Source organism: Carassius carassius, chromosome 40, assembly GCF_963082965.1.
Source record: "Carassius carassius chromosome 40, fCarCar2.1, whole genome shotgun sequence".
Taxonomy (NCBI): Eukaryota; Metazoa; Chordata; class Actinopteri; order Cypriniformes; family Cyprinidae; genus Carassius; species Carassius carassius.
This window is the reverse complement of record NC_081794.1, coordinates 25,667,178-25,695,028: the sequence shown is the minus strand read 5'-3', so window position 1 is coordinate 25,695,028 and position 27,851 is coordinate 25,667,178. Positions and strand designations below refer to the sequence as shown.

Below are 27,851 nucleotides of genomic sequence, written 5' to 3'. Positions count from 1 at the left end.
TCCTTGAGTGTGGTCCATTATGAGTGGCACATCCCTGTGCTCTACTCCCTGCAAAGAGCAATACCTTCCAACTGAACAGGTTCAGACTGAAGGAAACCTTGACTGGATTGTCTTTCATGTGTTTGAAACCAGAAATGATAAAAGTCTGACAAATTCACAATGCCATTTGTTAAAGTTAATGCATGCATATTACTTGCATATTAGTCTTTAGATCATTTTTTGTGTTTACTCTGTTAAATGTGTTATATTTTATAACATTATAAATTATTTTATAATTCAATTTTATAAAATATTTAAAAACATTATAAATTATTTTAATATCGCTTTTGATAAATGCATTTCTTTCTTTTTTTTCTTTTTTCCCCTTTATTTATTTATTAAAATAGATTAAAAAAGAAGAAGAAAATATCTATATATATTTAGCAAGACTGCTTTAATTCAATAAAAAGTGACAGTGATGTACAATGTTACAATAGATTACAAAAGAAAATTATATGTCGGTTTTCACAAAACTGTTAAGAACCAAAAACTGTTTTCAACACTGAAAATAATAAGAACCATTAACAACAACTGAGCACTGATGATAACTGATAATAAGCGTGCAGCAAATCAGCATATTAGAATGATTTCTGAAGGAACGTGTGAACATATACTTGCACACGCTTCAGCTTTAACACTGAGCAAACGTATAGTTGTGTAAGCTGTAAATTAGCCCTTCTTATTAAAATCAAACTTACAAGAACAGTTAAAACAGTTATATTTATTCATTACATCTTAAAGGGATACTCCACCCCACAAATGAAAATTTTGTCATTAATCACTTATCCCATGTCGTTACTAACCCGTAAAAGCTTTGTTTGTCTTTAATATTTTTTTTTGGACTTTGACAGTGTAACTTACTTGGCAGTCTATGGGACAGTCACAAGCCTCCCAGTTTTCATCCAAACAATCTTAAATTGTGTTCCGAAGACGAGCAAAGCTTTTACGGGTTTGTAACGACATGGGTGTAAGTGATTAATGACAACATTTTCATTTTGGGGTGGAGTATCCCTTCAAATGCAATCAACTGTAAGTAAACATCTGTAGGCGGATTTTGGCAAAATGTCTAAACAGTGTTTAAACTGGCGCATGCAAAACATTTAACTGTTTCTTTGAACCAGCTAGACTGAGGCTCAGCATCACCAGATCAACAAATTATGTGACTCTGGGGGCGGGACCATCTGTTTTTTCAACTAATGGCAGGCAGGGGAGTTTGCATCACCTGTTTGAAAATGGTCTTTATTTTTGAAGTCAGGTTGATGATTCTAGTGGTGCAGAAAGTACACATTCCACTTAAATCACATGCAAAGTGCACAGAAGCACTGGCTACTCCCATAATGTAGTGTGGATAATTTCTGGAATTGGATGTACTGTTTTATGTTGAGAACACAGGGGATATTAAAATAGGCTTGACCTCATCTGTCCTTCATTTTCTCTCGCTCTCATCCCTCTCTTTCTTTGGGCTGCTGGTGAAAAACAGCATTTCAAAATTAAATGGAAAAGTGTGGGTAGGAAAATAGGAGTATGCTTTAGTGAGTCAGAGCTGTCACGCTTTGTTGATCAGATTTTTATTCTCATTGAGAGATGATTAGCATTCCTATAACCCCCTTCCATTTTTCTATTTCAGCCCCTCTTAATATTCACGCTTTCTTCTCTACACCATTCATGGCAGGAAACTGTTGCTGTTTGTAAGGGACTTTTTTTTTCTTTTTCGTGCAGGCTGATATGTAAATCCATATTGATCAAAACCATATTATAATCTTTCAGATGACCAACTTAACAGTAACTGTTGTTAATATAGTAACTAACTGCTCGCATTTTTAATCACAAAAATACATATTTATGCATCACATTCATATTAATTAAGCTCTTTAATAAGTAAAATGATTAAAACAGCAGTCAGTTTCTGTACTTTAGCTGTTCGGCCTTCCTCGTTTCTCTGTCAGGGACTGAAGGTGTCATAGAGAATGTGAGACAGAGAAACAGTTCGACCCTTGTGGGACTTGCCTGTCCTGCCCTGGTGCTTTCACAGATGATGATCTCCTCTTCTGTGTTGATCATTGGAGGATTGTCGTTCACATCCAGGACCTGCACTGTAACGGGCACATGGCTCTGAAGACTGGGATTGTCTGATAACAAAAGAAAACATTGCAGTATGTGGAAAAACATCAGAAAAATATCTGAACAACAAGAAAAGTTCTTCATGAACATCAAGCAGCATTTTTGCACTGAAGACAATGGTAATGGAGATTCGACTATCCATTGAAACATTAAGCCATCGTCTCATCGATCCATCCTTTTATTTATAAATTAAACCCATCTTTGGTGACTTTAAAGTGCTTAAGCAACAAAAATCACTTGGACATATCACACGAGAAGCATGACTTCTCAAAGTTCTCAGAAGGTTTTTCACATTGTTTTCATTGATTTCAAATTAGAAAAAAAATCTGCAGAAAACTACATCAAGATAATTAGAGTTAACCACAGGTTCTATGTGGACTGGGACATTAGTTAACTGGCATATAGTTTTGCTGAATATCAAATGACATTAAAAATAACATGGCAATAACCAATTAATTCCTGATTAGCAAACACAGGTCATGCAAATTTCTATCAAGTCTGTCTCAAAAGAACACACATCTGAACTGTGTCTTCTTAGAGAAATGTACATTTGCATGCACTCCTCGATCCCTGGGTGGAATCCGGATAATTTTGCTTACAAATTGGCTAAATCATCTAATAGCAATTCTCAGTGAGTCGGCCTCATACAGATTACATTAATTTGAATCAAAACACTATAAATGCAAAAACGCAGGAATTAACAAGACATTATAATGCTCATAAATTAAAAACAGGTCCACAAGAAGGACATAAAAATATTCTGTGCAGTTACAAATTGAGTAATTAACAAGATACATTACATTCTGTTAGGGTCTTTTCAAATTACTTGGAGATTCCTGTGAGACTGAGAATAGCCCCGAGTGCTCTCATAGACTTCCACACAAAGATCATTTTTTTCAAACTGCAGGCACTGCAATGCAATCTCTATGAGTTCTGGGAGGGCTAGCACTAACGTGCTTTCGTCATCATGCTTAACCTTAACTTATGCAAGGATTGGCAGGAACAGTGACATCCAATAATATTCAAAACATATTTAGAATTTTAACAAAAAAGAAAAACTACTTTAATATCTTTATCAAATGTGAGGAAAAAAAAAACAGTTATGCCAACTAAAATTCAGTTGTCAGTTGAATTTGATCGACATCATGGAGAACGTTACCTCAGCGCAGATGCATTCTATTATGTCTTTGAGAGAAATATCATTCAGTCATCAAAGCAATAAGGATAAATTGGCAATTAAAGAATTAGAACCACCAAGACCTAATTAAAACAACAAACAATCATCTAAAAATGGCAGGAAGTCAAATAAATGTGGATTTTCAAGGACAGTACAGTATGAGCGAAAAAAAAATTGTCTAGTGTGCTGCGAGGTAGCTAATGCTTTATTTTGCTATCCATGCATTTTGTTCCATTCCGACAGCGTGACACACATCGCATGGACAACTACAGGTGTAATGTAATATAAGTGAGCAATGTGCAAAGTTACTTCAATTATTTAATATAACCATGTAAACAACCCCCCCCCACCTACTTTATTAACTTAACTAGTTTTATGTTAATCCCTATAACTTAATGATTTTATGAGCTTATAATAAGAGGACATGGCTACACTTCAAAAGTGCACTCTGTGAAGCTGCCTTCAAAACATAAACAAAACACGATGGTTCTGTTGACAGTGGTTTAGTTAAACATTTTCAGCAGTATTTAAATGTGGTTGTCACTCCCAAAATTTTACAGTGTGTATGTGGCCATATCTGATTCATCTTAAAGCTGGTTTGGTAGTGTCTTTAAGACATTTTGAACCAAAACAAGTTGTCTCTCACTGTTGTGCTCTATATTTGATGTGAGCAGAGCGTAGGTTGTCTAAGATCTATCAGATCAAATCAAAAAAGGCCAGATCTATCAGTTGTATAATGCCGAACACTCATGCACCACAACTGGCTAATACAATAACATGCTATCTTGTCAATAGCAAAACTACTGTTAAATGCAATATAATTGCTGAGACGACTTATAAGCATCCAGGCCAAGTGAGTTCCTCTCCCTCGTCATTCTCACTAACGAGCACTCTAACATGAAATCACACCCACAGCGGGACCACAAACGAATATTTCTCAGAAGGAAGCCTTTAACGGCAAAGCCATCGCCATGGCAACAAAACTCACCATTAGTTAAAAAAATTAAGAAAAAAATCGACTTCCTTCCTTCAATGAATCTGTGATTGCATACAACAATGTTAGACACAAACGCATCAAAACAACATCAGAAATGTGATTTAGTGTTCCGTCATTTTCCGTATTTACCTTCAGGGATATTTGTTTTGTGTTTACACATTTTATTGCACTTTCATAGCTCAGATTTGATTGTGATTTTCAGAAATATTCAATATCAAATTCAAATGAGACAGCAGTTTACAAAAAGTACAGTTTATAGTATAGTGTTACATATCTCAGATAATGTGGTTATGAAATATACCTTGAAAGCAGAGCAAACTAAAGCATCTGCTGAATGCATAGATGAATTGGATCTAAAATGTTGATGAACACAGATCTTAGCACAGTCTGAGACAGTTAAGATGTCTTATGAGCCTCTCCAGGAGATTAATGCATATCTCTGCATGAGCAGCAGAGTTATACATAGTCTCCATTTGATTTCATTGTTGTCTAGGGAAAATAAGTGAGATATTAAAGCGATGTTTGAATTTTCATTCCCATGCTGGATATGTGAACATGGTAGAATATGATTATCCTATAGAAGCCTGAATGTGTTTCATTGGTGCTGGGAGTAAGGGTAATTACTCTGATAAAATCTGCAGCAGGAGAGTCACATGACTACATTTACATTACTGCCTGTGATTTTTATCATCTGGGAAATCATATACAACCAATCTTTCAAAGGTGCTTCTCAATAAATTAGAATGTCGTGGAAAAGTTCATTTATTTCAGTAATTCAACTTAAATTGCGAAACTCGTGTATTAAATAAATTCAATGCACACAGACTGAAGTAGATTTTGGCTCACATTTAACAAAAACCCACCAATTTACTATCTCTACAACGACATTCTCATTTATTGAGAAGCACCTGTAGAACCCATCCCAACCCGTCCCACCCCCTGGTAGACTTCAAAATAAATAAGAAAATGTAAAATAATAAATGAATTAAATAAACAATAATAATACAAATAAATTAAGTAATACATATTAATACATTAATAACAATAAAATAATTATTACAAAGATTTTAGAACCTTTACCCCTTTGGTTTAGTGACTTTAGTCTTTGCAACTTCATGGATCTTATCTATGCACAGGTTGTATATATATTATATATATATATATATATATATATATATATATATATATATGTATATATATATATATATATATATATATATCAGGTTGTAACACTTCAAAGAGAAAGGAAACCTTGAAATCGCATCATTTGAGCCCGTTAAAAACACCAGCTAGACATGATAACAACATTAAAAAACTAATTTTGACCACAGGAGGGGCTTTAAATCTTCCCATCTAGTGTGTTCAAAAGAGTAGCAATGTTCAGTCTGGAATAATCATTATTTTAATCTTTCAATGAATCTGGTTGAAAAAAAATGATATGAAAGATCCAGTAATAAAACAGACTGAACTGGTTCTCAAATTTAACAATCAAGGATCTGGATACAGCAATTAACAGCTCACTGGAGGAGAATATTATGAGTCAACAACATCTACAACTATATTGAGACTGTATAGCAGCAGAATATAGCACACAAGCCATTTAGATGACTTTAATGATATTTAACAGTGCTTCTGGATCCATTTTGAAGTTTGAAAGCTTTTGAGCCCATTCATTTTAATTGCTTGGGAAAACAACAACAACAACAACAACAATAACACCGACAGTCGTCATTTTTTTCTCTTCCCACAGAAGAAAGTAAGTCACAATACGTTTGGAACAACACTAGGAGTGAGTTAATAACCACAATTTTCATTTCTGAGCTAACTTTTCCTTATGTGCTTAGAGGTGCAATCTTTGACTATTAACAGGCCAGAAGAGTTGCTTTCACAGCAGCGGGAGGGCGAGCGATTTTCAAAGATAGAAAGCGAATGGCAGACTGCTTCTCATGAGTGCACGAGCTGTTTATTGCCGAGACTTTCTTGGCAAACCAATTTGCGAGTTATTAAAGCTCAACCAGCAGGGTTTCTGGTACCCACCTTCCTCTGTTGCCATGACAGTGATGTTGTGCCAGGGCGTATCCTCGCGGTCCAGGAGCTGAGTGGTTCTAATGACTCCGCTGATGGATTCGATATCGAAATACACCTCTTTGTCTTCTCTCCGCTCGATGAAATACCTAAATATAGAAGAGAGAGCATGAATACTGCATGAACTTTTCCATCTTTCACCCCTCTATATCATAGCTGTTGCATTAAGAGCAAAGACAGTTGGGATGTGCATAATTGTCCTATAGCTTCTATTGCTAAACATGACTGGGATGTGAAACCCGGAAAGAAAGAAAGAAAGAAAGAAAGAAAGAAAGACATGATGAAAGAGCAAGGAGAAAACTGCAGCAGAGAAGCATTATGTAACGGTGGCTGCCCCAATTAAAATTTGATTTAATAAATGTAAATTTAATTTAAATTGTTTGGGCGCCAGACAAGCAAAACTTGTCAAGGAAAAAAAATGTATATATAGGCGTAATTAATTTCAGTTTCCCTGTAAATAGCTCAAGCCACTGTTACACAACAACAAAAAATCAACAACAAAAAAAAATATTTTAAGAAAACATTATTTAAAAAAAAAACTACATGAAGTTAAATTTTCACACCATTTGTATTTTTTTCGTTACTTCACATAACAAATGACAGAAGAAATTGTGTAAACAGAATGTAAGTAGACTGCTGTTCAAGTTCAATTCAAGATTTCATAAACAAGCACAAAATCACGAGAGTCCTTGATTCACGAGTGTCTTAAAGTTTGTTTCTTTTTCCAACTCAGTTTTTCCATGTTCAATTTTCAAAGGAAAAAAAGGAAACAAGAGAAAAGAAGAAAAAAAAACAAACAAAGAAAAATAAATAATCCAAACGAGTGTTTGTGTATGGGTGTATGCGTGTGCGTGTGCAATGAGATTATATGTGTGTGTGTGGTGGCTGTGTGAAGTCTGTGTAGCAGCCGCTAATCCTGGGCCGGGGACAGAGTTTGGAGACTTGACGTGAGGTTAACAAATGATGGACAACATTACTAGTACCTGAGGTAGGCGAACGAACCAGACTGGATTGTGTTGCCCCAGGCAGGCGACCGAACCATGCAGTAGAGCTCAATTTCTCCGACACTTCGGCGATCGCACCCAGTCAGCGCATGCACAGAGATTCCAGCAAAGAACAGCAATGACCTTCAGGTAGCGTGCGTCCCATTCCGATACAACCTACATGTGTGTTTTGTTTTTACTTCCCTCCTCCTCTTCCGTTTCTAACTCTCTTTTATATTAAATTTCCTCATTGATTTCCGTCCATTAGAAAAAATTAAAAGCTGGCATGGATTTCTTCCAAATCGCCATACTCTCCCTCCCTGGAGAAAACAACCTATGGTTTTGGAAATATGAATCATATTTAAAATCCAATGAATTCCTCCTCATCAGACGATTCATTGAATATTTGGTCTTTTCTTCTCCTGGCTTTCCAGCTCTTCAGCCGTGGGAAAGCATGGTTTCAGGCTGCACACATGCACTATGCGAACATCTTCGCCAGTGGACTCTAGCGCTACTCGATAGTTCAATGGACCCATCTGCTTTATGACACGGTAAGGGCCTTTCCATTTCTAAACCAATGTTGCAGTGAAGTGATGTTGTGCACTAGACTGGGGAAAAGTCCTCATCCACACACGATCCTTTTCCTTGTATGTGACATCTCGTCTTTTTTTATTATAATTCCGAAGCTGTCTCTTTTGTGCTTTTCTGCAGCATTCCATGGCCTTGGTCTGAAGCTCAGTTAGATGGTGGACTGTATCATAAGATAGACAGTCTGGAGTTATATTCTTGCCATGTAACAACTTGTCCATGGGACTTTGCAGTTTCCTTTCCAAATGAAGCTCTGCAGGGGTCATCCCAATCGTTTCCTGGACAGCTGAATTAATAGCGAAACGGAGTTCCGGTAAGTATTGGTCCCATTTCCTGTGATTATTGTACACATAGGCTGAAATCATGCATTTGAGCGTACGATTTAGCCTCTCTGTCATATTTGTTTGTGGATGGTATGATGTCGTCAATTTAGGTTCGATCCTCCACTTTTGACAGAGTTCTCTGAACAGTGATGACACGAATTGTGTTCCTCTATCCGACAGAATGAAGTCCGGTACCCCCCAACGGGTTAGAATTTCCTTCCGAAGAAGTAACGCAACAGTCTGAGCTTTAGCGTTGCGCATGGGGAAACATTCCACCCACCGGGAGTAATAGTCTACTACGACTAAGAGGTACTCATTTTGCTTTGTGCTGCGTGGCATTGGGCCCATAATGTCCACTCCAAGCATCTCGTTGGGATGGGTGGTGGTGACTTGTTGTAGTTTGCCCACAGGTTTCTGATTTTCTCCCTTAAGAGTCTGGCATTTGATACATTTTTTAACATGGTGTTTTATGTCAGTCCACATTCCAGGCCAGAATGCAACATCATGGATACACTTGTAGGTCTTATAAATACCTACATGACCGCTCCAGGGATTCGCATGGTAGTGGTGTAGAATGGACGACACAAGGCTGTTAGGAATGTACACTCTGTAATGAACTTGATTGTTTGGCAGGTGAGTTTTGTGATAGAGTTTATCTTCCACTATCTCATACTGATCTTTTAGAGGGGAATAATTTTCTGCAAGTGCTTTAAGTGTTTTGATGATGTGAGGGTCTTTGTGCTGTTCCTCCCAGATTGTGGCTGGAGACATCGGAAGCTCAGCATTCTCCTGCTGGTGTTGGTTGGTGTACAGGTTATAACTGGTACAAATCCGAGACAGAGCATCAGGTGCCATATTTAGTTTTCCTTTGCGATATTCAATGATAAAATCAAATCTCTGAAGTCGCAAGGCCCACTGGATGAGGCGACTCTTGTTTTTTTTTGTGGAAGAAATTACCCATTATAATGCTGAGTGGTCTGTGATGACAGTGAACAATTTGTGCTCTAGGTAGTGCTGCCATTTTTCCAGGGCCCAAATTACAGCCAAACACTCTTTTGCGGTGGCTCTGTAATTGGTCTCCGCTTTGTTCAGGGTTCTGCTGGCATAAGCAATAACTTGTTCTAAACTCTTTTCCTTGTGCTGGGTCAGCACAGCACCCAAACCAGTGTCATTGCCATCAGTGTAAACAGTAAAAGGCAATTGAAGGTCCGAATGGCCAAGAATGGGAGGAGAGGTTAGACAGCATTTCAAATGTTCAAAGGCTTGCTGACATTGTTGTGACCAGAGGAATGAACATCCTTTTTTTTCAGTGCATTGATGGGTTCAGCGATCCTGGAGAAGTTTGGTACAAACCGGTGGTACCACCCGGCTAACCCCAGGAAGCGCTGGACCTCCTTGATGTTGGTGGGCACAGGGTATTCCCGTATAGCCTCCACTTTACTTGGGTCTGCAGCTATGCCTTGGACGTTGACAACGTGTCCCAGAAAGGTTATTTCTTTAAGACAGAACTTGCTTTTTTTAAATGAATGGTGAGGCCAGCCATTTGCAGTTTGTAAAGAACAGCCTGGAGGTCGGAGAAGTGCTGGGCTACAGATGGTGAGTAAATAATTATGTCGTCAATGTAGACAAAGCAGATGTTTCCACGCAATTCTCCTAGAACAGTCTCCATTAGTCTTTGGAAGGTTGCTGGGGCATTTTTTAACTCAAACGGCATAACATTAAACTGAAACAGTCCTGATGGAGTTGTGAAAGCAGTTTTTGGTTTACTTTCTTGATCCATGTTCACCTGCCAGTAGCCACTGTTAAGGTAAATCGTGGAAAAGATGGCCGCTCTAGATAGTGACTCTAAGATCTCAGTGATGTTGGGTAAAGGGTAAGCATCATTCTCTGTAATGGCATTAACTTTCCTGTAGTCCACACAAAACCTAAGGCTTCCGTCTTTTTTAGGGACCAAGACGACAGGTGAGGCCCATCCAGAATGTGATGGTTCTACGATGCCGGCAGTCAACATCTCTTCCAGTTGCTCTGTAATGACAGCTTGTTTGGCAGGTGTTGTGCGGTATGGTCTTTGTTTTATAGGTAATTGGTGGGTAGTATATATGTGATGCTGTGTAACTTCAGTACGTCCCGGACGAAGAGAACAAACCTGAGGGTTTGACTCGAGGATCTGCAGTAACTGTTGCTTCCCTTCTTGAGGTAAGTGGGCATGCTGTACAGCAGTGTCAATTAGGGTCTTGTCATCCAGGTAGGCTGGTTGAAACATGTTAAGTTGAGGAGGTGGAACAGAAGATAGTAGAGAGAGACTGTTGGAGTTTTTATTTCCAATCTTTCCCTTTGGATGTTGGGAGCTGATAAATGGTACACTGGCATTTGTTGGCTGGAAAGGATAATACTCTTTAGGATTGGACTGAAATGAATATTTTTGATCTGCCACATTGATCTGCTGCCCACTGGAGAAGATAAAGTCCAGTCCTAACACGACTGCATAGGCCAGGGCTTGGCTGATAGAACAACAGCAGATATGGAGAATATTTTTTGATGTAAGGTGATTGGCATGTTTATCCAACCTAAAGGAATTTCTGCTTCCCCATTGGTGAGGTAGAGTGGACCCTGGGTCCATGGATTGAGTTTTTGTGAAGTGAGTTCCTTCCAGAGATTCTCATGTAGAAGGGTGTAGCTAGCCCCACTATCAACAATGGCTTTTCCCTTCCAGGTACCAATACAGAGTGGTATCACTAACTGTTGTGGAACAATTTCAGTAGGTGGTGCTTTCTTACCAGTTGTTGGTGACTTCTGAGGAAAGGTGGCAGACACAGAGCGATTGCCAGATGGACCAGTACCTTTAGAAGCTGGAAATGTTGTCCACTTGCTATTAGAGGAAAGGTGTTGGCTGGTGGACTGAGGTGACTGGGACTGAGAAGAGACAAAGTGAGGACAGCTGCCAGGTGAGTGATGGCCTTTACATCGCCAGCATTGCACTAAAGGCTTCTCTGCCGGGTGGTGGGTAATAGGTCTTTGAGGCATGGATAAGGGTTGCTTAGAACTCACACGTTTTTCATATTGCAGTTGTTGTTCGTAGTCTTTTTCCAGCTGTTGGCCTAATTTCACAAGTTCATTGACTGTTTTCACCCGACTGCGAATCTGGCTAGCAAGATAGGGGATCAAAATTTTTTTTTTATCATTTTCACCAATTCACTGTCATTCAAAGTGGGCTTCCACCTTTTGCAGAGAGCTCTGTACGTAAATGCAAAGTCTCTAATGCTCTCTGTTTCTCCCTGTGTTCTTGTCCTTACCCGTTCAGCCAGCTCATCTTCATAATTCTCTGAGAGGAAAGCAGAGAGGAAAGGAGCTTCAAATTCTTCCCACGTGGTTATTGAGGATCGTGCAACTTCCCACCAGTCCCGGGCAGTACCGTAAAGAACAGTGCGGAAAGTGGCCAGGATGTCAGCATCAGTAAGAGGATGTAAAACTAAGAAATCCTGACATCGAGTTAGATAGAGCAAGGGGTCCATGTCATCTGACTGTCTCCCAAAAGTAGGAAATGTAATCTTAAGATGATCACTCTTTACAACAGGAGCAGGAAGTAAAGGAGCGGTCACTGGTGATACAGCTGAAACTGGAGCGTTAAGAGGTAAAGGCGAGTAATCTCTTGTCTGCAGGTCAGTCATTTGTTTCTCTTGCTTTTCGAGTCTTCTATCAAGTTCAGTTTGTAAGCTTTTTACAGTTGCACACAATGTGTTGGTAATTTGGGTAACACTGGGTGAGCTCTGTAGACAACTGATCATGATTTCTTTGATGGTTTACCAGGTGGGATTTGATGTCTTGCTGAAGCTCCATTTGAAGTTGGTCGATCATTAACCGCACTTCAGACACATATGTAGTCTTAGCTTTGTGAAGTTCATCAGAAACCATAACTTTAAGTGATTTAGTGGGTTGATCAGCCTCTTCCTTCCCATGCTTCTTACTTTCAGAAATGTGGGTGAGCACTTCTTGTTGATTGTGCTTGAGTTTATCAGCAAGGTTAGTAATCAGGCTGTCTTGGCGTGCAGACAGGGTTTTAAGTTCTATGGCAAGTTCACCAATGGTTTTCTCATGGGTTTGCATATGTTGTGTCAACGTGTCCCAGTTCTCTTTAACTTGAGTGAGTTGATGCATTCCTTTTCCAGTTGATAGGAGTTGATAGGATACCAGGCAAGTCCTGCTGTGCCGCTGAAGATAGAGATGAAGGCTCAAGTAATGTACATATCTGCATAGGGTCGCCATTCGGTTCCTGCTCCAAGATGAAGGGTTGAACAGGAGTACTGCCAGCTAGTGGTGAAGTTGCAAACCGCACCTGGGTTCCTGGTACATCAGTAGTGCTGGATTGAGTAGGAGTGACATGGAGAGGAACACGAAAGAGTCCAGGTGGAGAAAGTAGAGGACGAGGAGCTGGAGGCCAGACTGGGGTAGCAACATCGGGTGCCGGTGGTTCAATCTCCACAAAAGTGGATGGAGAGAGAGGAGTGGTAGCCATGTTTGATTGTCCATGTATGTGTAGTCAGTGTAACAATATAGGGAAATGTAAGTTGAGTGAAAAAAAAAACAATGTATAAAAGTTTGAAAAAATAAATTGCAACAGAATACTCTGTGTGAAATGTCTGTCCAGTTGTCCAATTCACACTACAATTCACTTAATTTCACAAATCAATAATTAGATTTCAATAACACAAATTATTATTTCCACAGCTTTCACATTAATTAGGTCAATCAGTTTAGCAGCAAGACAACTAAGGGGTAACACAATTATATATTTAACAACGTGCAAGTTCACAAACAAAAAAATAGGCAGTTTTAAGTGACAATAACCAACGCTTAAGTAATCCTTTAGGGGAAACTCTAATTCAAAGTTCAAGTGACCCGTTTAAGTGGTCACGGTTTAAATGTTTAAGTTTCAAGTCGTCCAGGTTTATCTAAGTGTTTTGGTTTCAAGTCGTCCAGGTTTATTTAAGTGTTTAAGTTTCAAGTCCCTGTTTGGACGCCACTTATGTAACGGTGGCTGCCCCAATTAAAATTTCATTTAATAAATATAAATTTAATTCAAATTGTTCGGTGCCAGACAAGCAAAACTTGTCAAGGAAAAAAAAAATATACATAGTCGTAATTAATTTCAGTTTCCCCGTAAATAGCTCAAGCCACTGTTACACAACAACAAAAAATCAAAAAAAAAAAAACAAACATATTTTAAGAAAACATTATTTTCCCAAAAAAACTACATGAAGTAAAATTTTCACACCATTTGTATTTTTTTCGTTACTTCACATTACAAATGACAGAATAAATAGTGTAAACAGAAAGTAAGTAGACTGCTGTTCAAGTTCAATTCAAGATTTCATAAACAAGCACAAAATCACGAGAGTCCTTGATTCATGAGTGTCTTAAAGTTAGTTTCTTTTTCCAACTCAGTTTTTCCATGTTCAATTTTCAAAGGAAAAAAAAGGAAACAAGAGAAAAGAAGAAAAAAAAAACAAAATAAATAATCCAAACGAGTGTTTGTGTATGGGTGTATGCGTGTGTGTGTGCAATGAGAGTGTATGTGTGTGTGTGTGGTGGCGGCTGTGTGAAGTCTGTGTTGCGGCCACTAATCCCGAGCCGGGGACAGAGTTTGGAGACTTGACGTGAGGTTAACAAATGATGGACAACATTACTAGTACCTGAGGTAGGCGAACGAACCAGACTGGATTGTGTTGCCCCAGGCAGGCGACCGAACCATGCAGTAGAGCTCAATTTCTCCGACACTTCGGCGATCGCACCCAGTCAACGCATGCACAGAGATTCCAGCAAAGAACAGCAACGACCTTCAGGTAGCGTGAGTCCCATTCCGATACAACCTACACGTGTGTTTTGTTTTTACTTCCCTCCTCCTCTTCCGTTTCTAACTCTCTTTTATATTAAATTTCCTCATTGATTTCCGCCCATTAGAAAAAATGAAAAGCTGGCATTGATTTCTTCCAAATCGCCACAATTAGTTGGACATAATTAACAAATCCAAAGTGACATGCTTGGTAGAGATGCTCAAAGGACTGTCAGATTCTCTTTCCAAGCATGAATGTGAAATTAAAACACATTTGCATTTCCTAAAAGAAATACTAGAGAGTGCAAGGCAGCCAAAATTAGAGTTAACATTTAATGTAACCATAAGATTTGAGTTTTGGTTCTGGATAGTGGTTCTGCTATTTTGGTTTTGTGGCAAAGGAGTCAAGGCTCGCTTCCGGCTTTGCTACCGTTCGGACATTCTAGCTTACTGCTCTGCGCTTTGCTTCTTATTTTTGTACTTTTCTCTGATTTTTCTAAGGTTTCTACATCAGCAGATCAGCACAGTGCTCAAAAACAGATTTTTTGGCACAAACGCGGGGAAAAAAAGACGGGAAAACAACTGCCTACATTCAAACAGAAGAGAGATAAAATGCCTTCTGTTGGATCTACTTGTTGCATGAACTGCTGCAAACTTCTACAAAGGATTGTGATTCTTGAAACAAAGTTACTTGCTGGACTTACAAAACAGACGGAACACTTAGCAGACCGTCGTCATGGACGCTCTCAGCATACAGCCGGTGAGTCCCATGAATCTTACGAATCTCAACAGTTTATACCAAGTGTAGAGGAACAAGCCGAAACTGATCGCCACACTAATCGATGGCACAAACAGGGAGCGAGACCCAAAGGAACACGAAATATCAGATTGTCACGAGTTTCTCATATTGCTGCCGTAGCTTCCTCTACCCCAGATTCGACTATGACAAGGCTTGTGAATACTGGCATTCAACCACCCCCTATACATCTTGAGAACAGATTTGAAGCATTAATGAATGTGGGTGAGGAAATCCCCAAATGTATTTAAACATGGATCTGATCAGCCAGCAGCTAACATCACTACTAACAGGTGCTCAAGGATGAGCAGACAGCGGCTTTCAGCTCAGAGCGCAGCCGAGCCAAGGACTCTGATAGTGGGTGACTCTGTTATCAGAAACATCCGTAGCAGGACTACAACAACATGCTGCCTTCCTCAAGCAACGGTCTCTGATTTGAACAAGGAACTTCAGAACATTCTGATGAAGCACAAGACGGCAAATCGAATCATCATCCATGTGGGGAAGAATGATATTCGGAAAGAGCAGTCAGAACTCCTTAAGAAGGACTTCAGTGAACTCTTTGAGACACTTCGAAGACTCAAAGTTCAGTCGTTCATCAGTGGACCACTCCCAGCATGTGGAACAAATATGTTTTCACGGTTGCTTGGGCTGAACACCTGGCTACAAAGATCTTGTAATATAAAAGGAGTAAATTTCATTGACAACTTAAATCTTTTCTGGGGCCATAGACAATTGTTTAAACCGGATGGCCTCCACCCAAACAAACTTGGTGCTAGAGTGTTTAAGGACAATATCTACTTTTCCCTCCATCATCCTTCAGCAGAGTGTGTCAATCCATTCAGTACACACACACCGTGTCCGAGTCATCATGTGGTTGACATATCCCACAAGGACACTGATAACACCATGCAGACAAAACAATCACTGCTGATAGACACTATCCCGGTTGAGCCCATTGCATTGTCTGTCAATGCACGCAAGTGTCATTTGGTCAGTACTTGTCTTTTGAATATCTAGGGATTGTGCTGAAAGGTGCTCCACATATTCTGTTTATTATTATTTACAGGCCTCCAAAATACTCTCCAGCATTTTTTGAAGAGGTCACAGAAATGTTATCAATGATTTCCTCAGAGTTTGACTGTTTTGCTATTGCAGGGGATTTTAATATTCACATAGATAATGCAGAAAACAAAACTACAAAAGAAATGATAACGGTTCTAAACACTTTTGACTTGACTCAGCATGTGCATGGACCCACACACAAAGGTGGACACACTCTAGACTTAATCATCAGTAGGGGTCTAAACATTTCATCCATTGTTATTAAGGACATAGCACTGTCTGATCACTTCTGTGTTCTCTTTGATATTTTGATGTCTGCTACAACTGAATCTAGATCGGTCTCTGTCAGAAGGAGATGCATTAATGAGAACACAAGTGTACTATTTATGGAGGCTATTTCTTTAACACCAAGCATTTCTGCAGACTCTGTTGATATTCTCCTTGATTCCTTCAACTCAAAAGTTAAGAATGTTATTGATGATATTGCTCCAATAATAGTCAGTAAGAAAACAAACAGACAGAAATCAGTTTGGAGAAGATCAACAGCAGTTCAGACTATCAAAAGACAATGCAGAAAAGCAGAGCGGATGTGGTGGAAGACAAAACTTGAAATTCACTATAGCATCTATAAAGACAGCCTTCATGCTTTTAATGTGAAACTAGCCACAGCTAGACAGAATTTCTTCTCAAACTTTATAAACAGTAACTTAAATAACACTCGTACTATTTTTGCCACTGTTGAGAGACTGACAAACCCCCCAAGTCAGATTCCCAGTGAAATGCTCTCAGACAGCAAATGCAATGAGTTTGCATCCTTCTTTTCTGAGAAGATCATCAATATTAGGAAGGCGATTAGCACATCCTCACGAAATGCAGAGGTCAGACAGATTAGGCCACAATATCAAAAAGATACTATGTCTATTTTTGAAGCAATTGATAGCAAAATTCTGGAAGACATAGTGCAGCACCTACAATCGTCAACCTGCTATCTTGATACACTTCCCACATTCCCACGTATTGCTAGATCTCAGTGCTGCGTTTGACATCGTCGATCATAACATACTACTAGAGAGACTGGAAAACTGGGTCAGGCTTTCTGGGATGGTACTCAAATGGTTCAGGTCATATTTAGAAGGGAGAGGCTATTATGTGAGTATAGGAGAGCATAAGTCTAAATGGACGTCCATGACATGTGGAGTCCCACAAGGGTAAATTCTTGCACCCCTCTTGTTTAGCCTGTATATGCTCCCACTAAGTCAAATAATGAGAAAGAACCAAATTGCCTATCACAGCTATGCTGATGATACCCAGATTTACCTGGACTTATCTCCAAATGACTACAGCCCAATTGACTCCCTCTGCCAATGCATTGATGAAATTAATAGTTGGATGTGCCAGAACTTTCTTCAGTTAAACAAGGAAAAAACTGTCAAAAGTCACTGCATTTGGAAAAAAAAGATGAAGTGTTCAAAGTGAATGCATACCTTGACTCTAGGGGTCAAACAACTAAAAATCAAGTCAGGAATCTTGGTGTGATTCTGGAGACAGACCTTAGTTTCAGTAGTCATGTCAAAGGAGTAACTAAATCAGCATACTATCATTTAAAAAACATTGCAAGAATAAGATGTTTTGTTTCTAGCCAAGACTTGGAGAAACTTGTTCATGCCTTTATCACCAGCAGGTTGGACTATTGTAATGGGCTCCTCACCGGCCTTCCCAAAAAGACCATTAGACAGCTGCAGCTCATCCAGAACGCTGCTGCCAGGATTCTGACTAGAACCAGAAAATATGAGCATATCACACCAGTCCTCAGGTCCTTACACTGGCTTCCAGTTACATTTAGGATTGATTTTAAAGTACTTTTACTCGTATATAAGTCACTAAAATGACCTAGGACTGAAATATATTTCAGATATGCTCACTGAATATAAGCCAAACAGACCACTAAGATCATTAGGATCGAGTCAGTTAGAAATACCAAGGGTTCACACAAAACAAGGGGAGTCCTCCTTTAGTTACTATGCCGCCCGCAGTTGGAATCAGCTTCCAGAAGAGATCAGATGTGCTAAAACACTAGTCACATTTAAATCTAGACTTAAAACTTATCTGTTTAGCTGTGCATTTATTGAATGAGCACTGTGCAATGTCCGAACTGATTGCACTATATTTTCACTGTTTTTTTCTTTATTTTATGTTAAATCATTTTCTTACTGTTTTAAATTCATTTTAAATAATTAAAATTTTTTATAATTTTAAAAGTTTTAAAATTGCTTGTTTTATTCTTGTTATTATTTTTCTTCATTATTATTTTACTTTCTTTTATGTAAAGCACTTTGAATTACCATTGTGTACAAAATGTGCTATATAAATAAACTTGCCTTGCCTCGCCTTGGTTAACAGGGTTGGGTTAGCTAGTAGATACCAAAACATTGTTTCAGATGAATAGCAGTTAAAAAAAGCAATAATAACAGAAAAAATTAAAAAATAAAATAAAAACAGATATATATATATATATATATATATATATATATATATATATATATATATATATATATATATATATATATATATAATTGGAGAAATGTTATATATCTCAATACGCCATTCAAATTCCATCTACTTGCTGAAAAAAGGCATAAGTGTCTAATAAATATTTCTGTTTTCAGTTGCTTTCATCATGTTAACTAGGGAGAAATACAGGAACACATGCAACACCAGGATGTCTATTGTGAAGAATATGCCTTTAAAAACCATTTTCCCTGCAACGTCTCATGAGACAAATGCTTTACATGAAATATGATAATGATCAGATGCATCATTATAACAGTTAGGAACGAAACTAAGGAGATAACAGTGACCTTGTTTATTTTTCCATAACGCTAATGCTGATTCTCAAACTTCTATGCCATTTTATTTTTATGCTAATGCTGCAGTATAAATTATTTTATGGAAATGAAATGCTGTTTTTTTTTTATTATTATATTTTTTTTATGGGAAGTGCATATTAAAATCAGGGAAACAGAAATGCAATAAATGGACTGAAAAAAAGGAAAGTTTAGTGTTATCCTAAAAAAAGAAAAAGAAAAAAAAAATAGGCCAGGGATTATTAATGAGACTTTTCTCTCGTTTTCTCTTATGTATTTTAATTATTTATTTATAGCAGTGATAAATGCTGATGTAAAAAACATTTTTATGAAACCGAGGATCTCACATTAACCAATGAGATTTGCAGCATTTGCATGAAGGATAGAAAAGATGGCTTGAAAACACACGTCCTCAAACCACCAGTACAGATATGCTAATAAACCATACAGGTCATATCTCATTACCACAAGAAAATGTGCACCGTCCTTGACTGCATGAGACTTGAGAGAGAAATAACAATGAGGATTTTACACTTTAGGCCTTTTACTGCCAGAGAAAGGAACATTCTGACATTCTGACTTGCATGTCATCCAAAATTATTTGTCCATGTTCTGCAGACTATAATGTGCACAACATTTCATTTCATATTGAGAATCCACATTATCTTGTGTTTACTAAACTTTCATTTACACATAGAATGATTATTATGGATTTTACACACTCAACATACACTTCACTACCTTGGTGCTTTATTTCACACTCTTCCTACATTATCATTAGTCAATAATTGATTCTGGCAGTCAGATTTATTTATTTCTCACTGTGTGTTTCTAAACCCATGGTTAATGCATATTGCATATTTGCATAATTTTATACATTAAAAACATTGATGTGTTAAGTACAGCCCTGAGCATGCAACATTTTAATAATCACCTATTCACCTTTGTGCCATGTCTAGACTGGATTGCTTTTTAATAGATGATTCTATCTGATTCATTCTTCTCAATTTCCAATAATAATAATAATAATAATAATAATAATAATAATAATAATAATAATAATAATAATAATAATAATAATAATAATAATATTATATGTAAACATTTAAACATTTTGAATATAATAATACAATTTAAACAATATAAAAAGAAAATATAAATATATCAAATTATTTCAAATTAATTTATTTTTTTCCCCCAAATTTTGATTTTAGATCACTAGGGCTGTCAGTTGATTAAAACGTTTAATCTAATTAATTGCATGATCGTTCAATTAATCAATTAACTAATCACAAATTAAATTTGGCTGTGAAATTACCCACAAAAGACCAATTAAAGTCATTATTGTGTTAAATGAGAACATATAAAGTAGACATTACAAGTAGTATCTTTACTAGTAATTTTGTATTTTTTTTGATTAAGCCTTAAATTTATTACACATACATGTTTAGAATACAATGGCCAAACATAAACTATGGAACCTAAAAAAAAATATTGCCCCAATATCTTGAATTTTATAAGCATAACTGCATTTCTAGAGTTGTTGCCCTGCATCATATTTGTCAACACTCAACTGTATGCACTGTAAAATGACGTACAGGTCTGGGGCGGGGCCAATGCATTGACTGCGTTAAAATGTTTTAATAGTGTAATTTTCACAACTAATTAATTAACGTTAAATCGACAGCCCTAATATAAACTATAAAAAAAAACAGAATGAATGAATGAATGAATGAATGAGGCATCAGTGATGTTGTGCTTTCCAGGTGTGATGAAACAGGAATTCTAGTTCATCCGAATCTCCATCAGCATCTCTGGGAGGCAGCATGATATCAGCACTAAAGCAATGATGTTTTTATGAGCTGGCCTGCTCACACCTCTCTTTCATTAGAGTGTGTGGAGGCAATTGAGCCTTTGGCAACAGTGTTTCACTACCATGCTAACATGGGGTGCCTTAACTACTCTAATTAACAATATCCTCCATAGACAGAGCAAGAGACAGAGAGAGTTAAAGCAGTAAAAGATTCTTGTATGTCATATCAACTCAATGTCATCCCATTAAATTTGACCTTTACAGAGAGGTGTGAGAAATGGGAGGGCAGGGGGGGAGAGAGAGGCAACTAATGTGAGATTTTGCTGTAGCATTGCATTTATGCACACACACCATGATTTAATAAAATACTATACAAACAGTAGTGATTTGCTATTGCAAATTCAAGCAAATTGTGTTTTATGGGTGTATTGCAGGTGACTTGCTATGAATTGCACAATTTGCGACACACATACACACCCACACACACACACACACACACACACACATATATATATATATATATATATATATATATAAAGATATTAAAATGAGTATCCCCCTTGTATAAACACACACACACACACACAAAAATTCTTACCTGACAGGACTGTTTTTACTGTCTGGGTCTCTCGCTGTGACGGCTCCCACTTCAGTTCCTACCCTGGCGTTCTCATACACCTCCATAATGTAATAATCCATTGAGAAAATGGGAGGCTCATTTACGTCTCCGACTGTGATCTTGAGCGTGGCGTCGTCTTTGAACGAGCTCAGATAGGAGAAGCGTGGATCCAAGTGCGTGTTCTCAGCAGAGATGTGAAGACTGTACTGCTTCTTCTTCTCATAGTTCAGTGGCTAGAGAAAAACTAAAACTTATTAAACCATACAAATGAATAAAAAATAAAGCTTTACTGAGATAAAATACATTATATATATATATATATATATATATATAAACAAAGCATTTATTTCAGGAACATTTATAATTTACATTAAGTTTAAATTGTGGTAAAATAAAATAATTAAAACTAAATAAACTAAAACTAAAAAAATATACACTATAACAATAATACCAAAATAACACTGCAACAAACATACATAATTGGATCACAAATCAATCTGTTAACTGAAACCTTGAAAAATGAACAAAATAAATTGAGTACTTTAATAATAATTAAACTCTTTATTCATCAAAGAATCCTGAAAAAAGTTTCTCGGGTTCCAAAAAAAATAAAAAATAAATGAGCAGCTCAACTGTTTCCAACATTGATAATAAATCAGCATATTGAAAATAAATCAGATCGATCTCTGAAAAAAAAAACACAAAAAAAAAAAAAAACACTGAAGGAGTAATAGCTGTTGAAAATTCAACTTTGCATAACAGGAATAAACTATATTTCAAAGTATAATACTATAATATAGAAAGCTGCTGTTTTACATTATAATTATATTTTTCACACTATTATTGTTTTTCTCTATTTTTGATCAAAATAATACAACATTGATGAGCAAAATATATTTCTTGTGTACTTTGCCTGGACTGAGTGGGTAAGCTCAGAATACAGAAAAGAGACCATTAATGAGCATCTGAGCTCCAAAGAGCACCAGACGCCTGCTTGACCCAGTCTAGCTGGACAGATTACATATCTGTCAGTAATTTCGGTGTGAGCAGATTTAGATATTACGCTTTTTAGACAACATCTTGACTTGGATTACTATGCCATCCTGTTTTGTTCTTTAGTTGATGGTCTGCAAGAAGCACCCGAGTTGAAAACTGAAAACCCTTTTTATAATCCAGGGGTTATTCAGAGTTGTGAACCTGTTAATGAGGCTTTGTGCATGACTGAAGCTTTTTCCCGTTTACTTTTGTATTTGTTTTTTTCTTTTTTTTATTGTTTGTCATCTCTACAGTAGAAATCAAGTGTTTACGTCTTCTGAGATATTCACTGTAATAATAACAGAATAAAGATTTTCTACTCCCCAGACACAGCTTATGTCCTCTTCCAGTGCAAGTCTGGGATTTTTTTGGCCCATTTTACCGCACACCTGGTGAAAGTTTGATTACTTAGAAAAGTAATAGCACAACTCTCCTCAATAAACCACAACATTTGAGACATCATTCATATCTGCAGCATCAGCACAATAACAAATGACAAGTTAAGCCCTAAAGTTTAATAGTTGGGTATTTCTACTACAGGACATTCTATTTCCCAGGGGCAATTTATAATAAACTAAAATATTTTTTAGATATATGAACAGATAAATTTTTTTTTATTTTTATTTATTTTTATTTTTTGCCATTATTATTAGAATTATTAATGCAATAATTATTATTGTTTTCACAATAAATCTGACAGCAGCCAGTGCTCCACACAGAGATCTGATCTCACCATCATCCAGTCTGTCTGGAATGACATGAAGAAAAAGGAAATAAACTGAGAATAAATCCAGTAGAACTGTGGATACACCTCCAAGATGCTTCAAGAAACCTACCTCTAAAGCTCCAGTAGTGTTATAAGTTTTAGGCACTTAAGTAAAAATTTGCCTGTGTCCTAGGTGCACTTGCGCATTGTTTTCAAGGCAGCTTTGCAGGTAAGTTTCTTTAAGCATCTCGGACACGTTGCCACAGTTCTTCTGGATTAAGACTGTGTCAATTTGTTCTATTTCTTATTGTTAAGGGTTCAGGAAAGCCTCTAACCCTAGAATGAGCAATAATAAAAGTGATTATTGCCTTGGAAAAAAACAATAGAAATGACAGCAATACCTTTCTCAGCGTGATCACACCCTCTCTAGTGTCTTTGTCTGTGGAGATGGAGAACATTCCGGCCCCCTCGGGGTTCAGGATGCTGTATTTGATCTCTGCATTGATTCCGATGTCCTCGTCGTTAGCTTTAATCTTCCCCACTGGTTTCCCCACCTGTGCTGACTCTGGGACAAACACCTGGTAATTCTCTGCAGACACACACAAAAGCCTGTATGGAGATTTGTTCGATTGGCTGGATGATATTTTTGAAGCATAGCTATCATGATGCCTCGATCCAGCTGTGCCTCTGAACAAGCCACATTGAGCTACTCTAGAAGATTTGAGAGTGAGGAGTCACGTGCCCATTTGGGTTGATTTGGGAAGGGTCTGAGCCGATCGGCCATGATGGTAGGACACGCTATCGGTTGCCAGGGGCAATGCCTAAAGAATTTCACAGAGGCACGACTAAACATTTCAGAGCTCTTTAATTTTTGCTTATTTATTATGTCGGCGGAACAGAGACGGATCTACGAATACGAGAAAGAAATGAAGAAAGTAAAGCAATGCAAAAAGATAAGGTGAAAGAAAGGGGACCTTGCAGGAACAAGCTCACACCAAGCGCAAAACAGCAGTATTTGGAGAAGCTCTCAGGCATCCAAAATATCGACCCATACGAGCTCCCTGCAGCGGCACAGAGACCTAGACCATTTACCTCCGTGCACACATATGGGCATTGTGAATTATCTTGTTTACGGTGTAAGACACCTTGCATTCATGTTCAATTCAATTCAATTCAAGTTTATTTGTATAGCGCTTTTTACAATACAAATCGTTACAAAGCAACTTTACAGAAAATTATGTTTCTACAATATTTAGTAGTAGCTAGTAGTTTGTGCACGTTTGACAGGATTTTAGAAAAAATAAAAAATAATAATAATAATACAAGACGTAGTCGGCTAGACGATGAACTATCAATATTATTAATTAATAGTAATTATATGATGTAGTCACACATGTAGCAATAATTGTTAGTTCTGTTGTTGATTCAAGGTTAGGATCATCTGGGGTCCTCTGAGGGTCAGCATCATCTCTTCTCAGGTGTTCTGGATCCAGACTGGAGCTTGTGTAAATCCTAGTTACCACGGGATGTAAATCCCGTGGCAAAAACATAGAAACAAAATAGAGACATCATTAGCATAGCTGCTGATCCAACAAAGTAAAATTAGTTTAACCCAAGCTAAAGAATAAAAATGCAGATGCAACTACACTCACAATTTAAGAGATACATTATTCGAATGCTTGGCGAAAGAGATGCGTTTTTAATCTAGATTTAAACAGAGAGAGTGTGTCTGAACCCCGAACATTATCAGGAAGGCTATTCCAGAGTTTGGGAGCCAAATGTGAAAAAGCTCTACCTCCTTTAGTGGACTTTGCTATCCTAGGAACTACCAAAAGTCCAGCGTTTTGTGACCTTAGGGAGCGTGATGGGTTGTAGCGTGGTAGAAGGCTAGTTAGGTACGCAGGAGCTAAACCATTTAGGGCCTTATAGGTAAGTAATGATAATTTGTAACTGATACGGAACTTAATAGGTAGCCAGTGCAGAGACTGTAAAATTGGGGTAATATGATCATATTTTCTTGACCTCGTAAGGACTCTAGCTGCTGCATTTTGGACTACCTGTAGCTTGTTTATTGAAGAAGCAGGACAACCACCTAGAAGTGCATTACAATAGTCCAGTCTAGAGGTCATGAATGCATGAACTAGCTTTTCTGCATCAGAAACAGATAACATGTTTCTTAGCTTGGCAATGTTTCTAAGATGGAAGAATGCAGTTTTTGTAACATTGGAAATATGATTTTCAAAAGACAAATTGCTGTCCAATATAACACCCAGATTTCTGACTGTAGAGGAAGTAACAGTACATCCGTCTAGTTGCAGATTGTAATCTACAAGATTCTGTGTAGTGTTTTTTGGTCCAATAATTAATATCTCTGTCTTATCCGAATTTAATTGGAGAAAATTATTTGTCATCCAATCTTTTACATTTTTAACACACTCTGTTAGCTTAGATAATTGGGAAGTTTCATCTGGTCTCGTTGAGATATATGAGCGGATATATATAGCTGAGTATCATCAGCATAACAGTGGAAGCTAATTCCGTATTTTCTAATAATATTACCAAGGGGCAACATGTATATTGAAAATAGAAGGGGACCTAGGACGGATCCTTGTGGCACTCCATATTTTACTGATGATAAATGAGATGACACCCCATTTAAGTAAACAAAATGGTAGCGATCGGACAGGTAGGATCTAAACCATCTTAGAGCCTGCCCTTGAATACCTGTATAGTTTTGTAATTGATCTATGAGTATGTCATGATCTATGGTGTCGAACGCAGCACTAAGATCAAGTAAGACTAGAAATGAGATGCAGCCTTGATCTGACACAAGGAGCAGGTCATTGGTAATTTTAACAAGTGCAGTTTCTGTGCTATGGTGGGGCCTAAAACCTGACTGAAATTCTTCATACAGATCATTTTTATGCAGGAAGGTGCTCAATTGAGCAGACACAACTTTTTCTAAAATTTTAGACACAAATGGAAGATTTGAAATAGGCCTATAATTTGCCAGTACACTAGGATCTAGTTTTGGTTTCTTAATAAGAGGCTTGATAACCGCCAGCTTGAATGGTTTTGGGACGTGACCTAAAGATAACGACGAGTTAATGATATTGAGAAGCGGTTCTTCGGCTACAGGTAACAGCTCTTTTAGTAATTTAGTGGGTACAGGATCTAATAAACATGTTGTTGGTTTAGATAAAGTGATAAGTTTATTTAGCTCTTCCTGTCCTATATTTGTAAAGCACTGCAGTTTATCTTTGGGTGCGATGAATGAAACTGAAGTGTTAGACGCTGTAGAATCTACATTCACTATTGTATTTCTAATGTTATCTATTTTATCAGTGAAGAAATTCATAAAGTCATTACTATTTAACGTTGGTGGAATATTTGAATCAGGTGGCGTCTGGTAATTTGTTAATTTAGCCACTGTGCTAAATAAAAACCTTGGATTGTTTTGGTTATTTTCAATGAGTTTGTGGATATGCTCTGCCCTAGCAGTTTTTAGAGCCTGTCTATAGCTGGACATACTGTTTTTCCATGCAATTCTAAAAACTTCCAAGTTAGTTTTTCTCCATTTGCGTTCAAGACTACGAGTTACTTTCTTGAGAGAGCGAGTATTACTGTTATACCATGGCACAGTACCTTTTTCTCTAACCTTTTTCAATTTGATGGGGGCAACAGCTTCTAATGTATTACAGAAAATAGTGTCCATGTTGTCAGTAATTTCGTCTAATTCATGTGTATTTTTGGGTACAAATAGCAGTTGAGATAGATCAGGCAGGTTATTTGCGAATCTTTCTTTGGTGGCTGGAACAATAGTTCTGCCCAGACGGTAACGCTGAGACATATAGTTAATATCAGTTATACGCAGCATGCACGATACAAGAAAATGGTCTGTAATATCATCACTTTGGGGTACAATATCTATAGCAGTAAGATCTATTCCATGCGATATAATTAAATCTAGTGTATGATTAAAACGATGAGTGGGCCCGGTGACATTTTGCTTGACTCCAAAGGAGTTTATTAGGTCAGTAAATGCAAGTCCTAATGTATCATTTGCATTATCAACGTGAATATTAAAATCTCCCATGATTAGCGCCTTATCAACTGTAACTAGAAGGTCTGAGAGGAAATCTGCAAATTCTTTTAGGAATTCTGTATACGGCCCTGGTGGTCTATACACAGTAGCCAGAGCAAGAGATACATTAGATTTCTTTTGCATGTCTGACAGTGTAACATTTAGCAGAAGTATTTCAAAAGAGTTAAACCTGTATCCTGTTTTCTGGGTAACATTGAGAATATCACTATATATGGCTTAATGGCCATATATAATGGCTTTAATCTAACCAGGACATTTACATCTTGCAATCACACATTTAACTACCCTAGCTAACCCAGAGCTGGTTTATCCACTTTTCAGTCCCTAACACCCAACACAAAAACCTGGTACAGTGTGTGTCATTGGGCTAAAATCAAGTTATAACTAAACATGCACAGCTATAGCCTACATCAAAACATGTTGAAAACGTTTGTAAACATTGAACATCTCGTTACAATCTAGTGTTTACGAAACAGTCGCAGTTATTTAAGTTACTTTGTCATTTTGATCAATAAGTGTCTGCTAAATGCAATGTGTAATTACAAAACGCATGTAAAGAAACTAACCTTGTCCAGTACAAAGCTGTTTTCAACACCTGGAGGTTTGTAGATGGACCCAGCCACAGCAGAAAGCCTCGTAACTTTTCAAAGACTTGTGGCTTTTAAACTCCTGCATTGTGTAGTAACTTAGACCAAAAACAAGATA

At 37.5% G+C, this 27,851-nt stretch overlaps 1 protein-coding gene and 1 long non-coding RNA gene across 4 annotated transcripts in view; one reads left to right on the top strand and one right to left on the bottom strand.

Moving 5' to 3' along the window:
* Nucleotides 1-27,851, bottom strand: part of LOC132122466 (cadherin-18-like) — a 185,381-nt gene that overhangs the window by 21,645 nt on the left and 135,885 nt on the right. For all 3 annotated transcript variants that reach the window (XM_059532755.1, XM_059532756.1, XM_059532754.1), the window contains 4 exons: nucleotides 23,443-23,630; nucleotides 21,280-21,533; nucleotides 6,372-6,508; nucleotides 2,047-2,168 (listed from right to left, as the gene is read on the bottom strand). In XM_059532755.1, coding sequence (XP_059388738.1) covers nucleotides 2,047-2,168; nucleotides 6,372-6,508; nucleotides 21,280-21,533; nucleotides 23,443-23,630 — 701 coding nt within the window. The remainder of the gene's footprint in view (nucleotides 1-2,046; nucleotides 2,169-6,371; nucleotides 6,509-21,279; nucleotides 21,534-23,442; nucleotides 23,631-27,851) is intronic.
* LOC132122467 (uncharacterized) lies at nucleotides 8,047-9,217 on the top strand. Its single transcript, XR_009426384.1, has 3 exons — nucleotides 8,047-8,303; nucleotides 8,494-8,946; nucleotides 9,068-9,217. It is a non-coding gene; the product is annotated as an uncharacterized LOC132122467 (long non-coding RNA).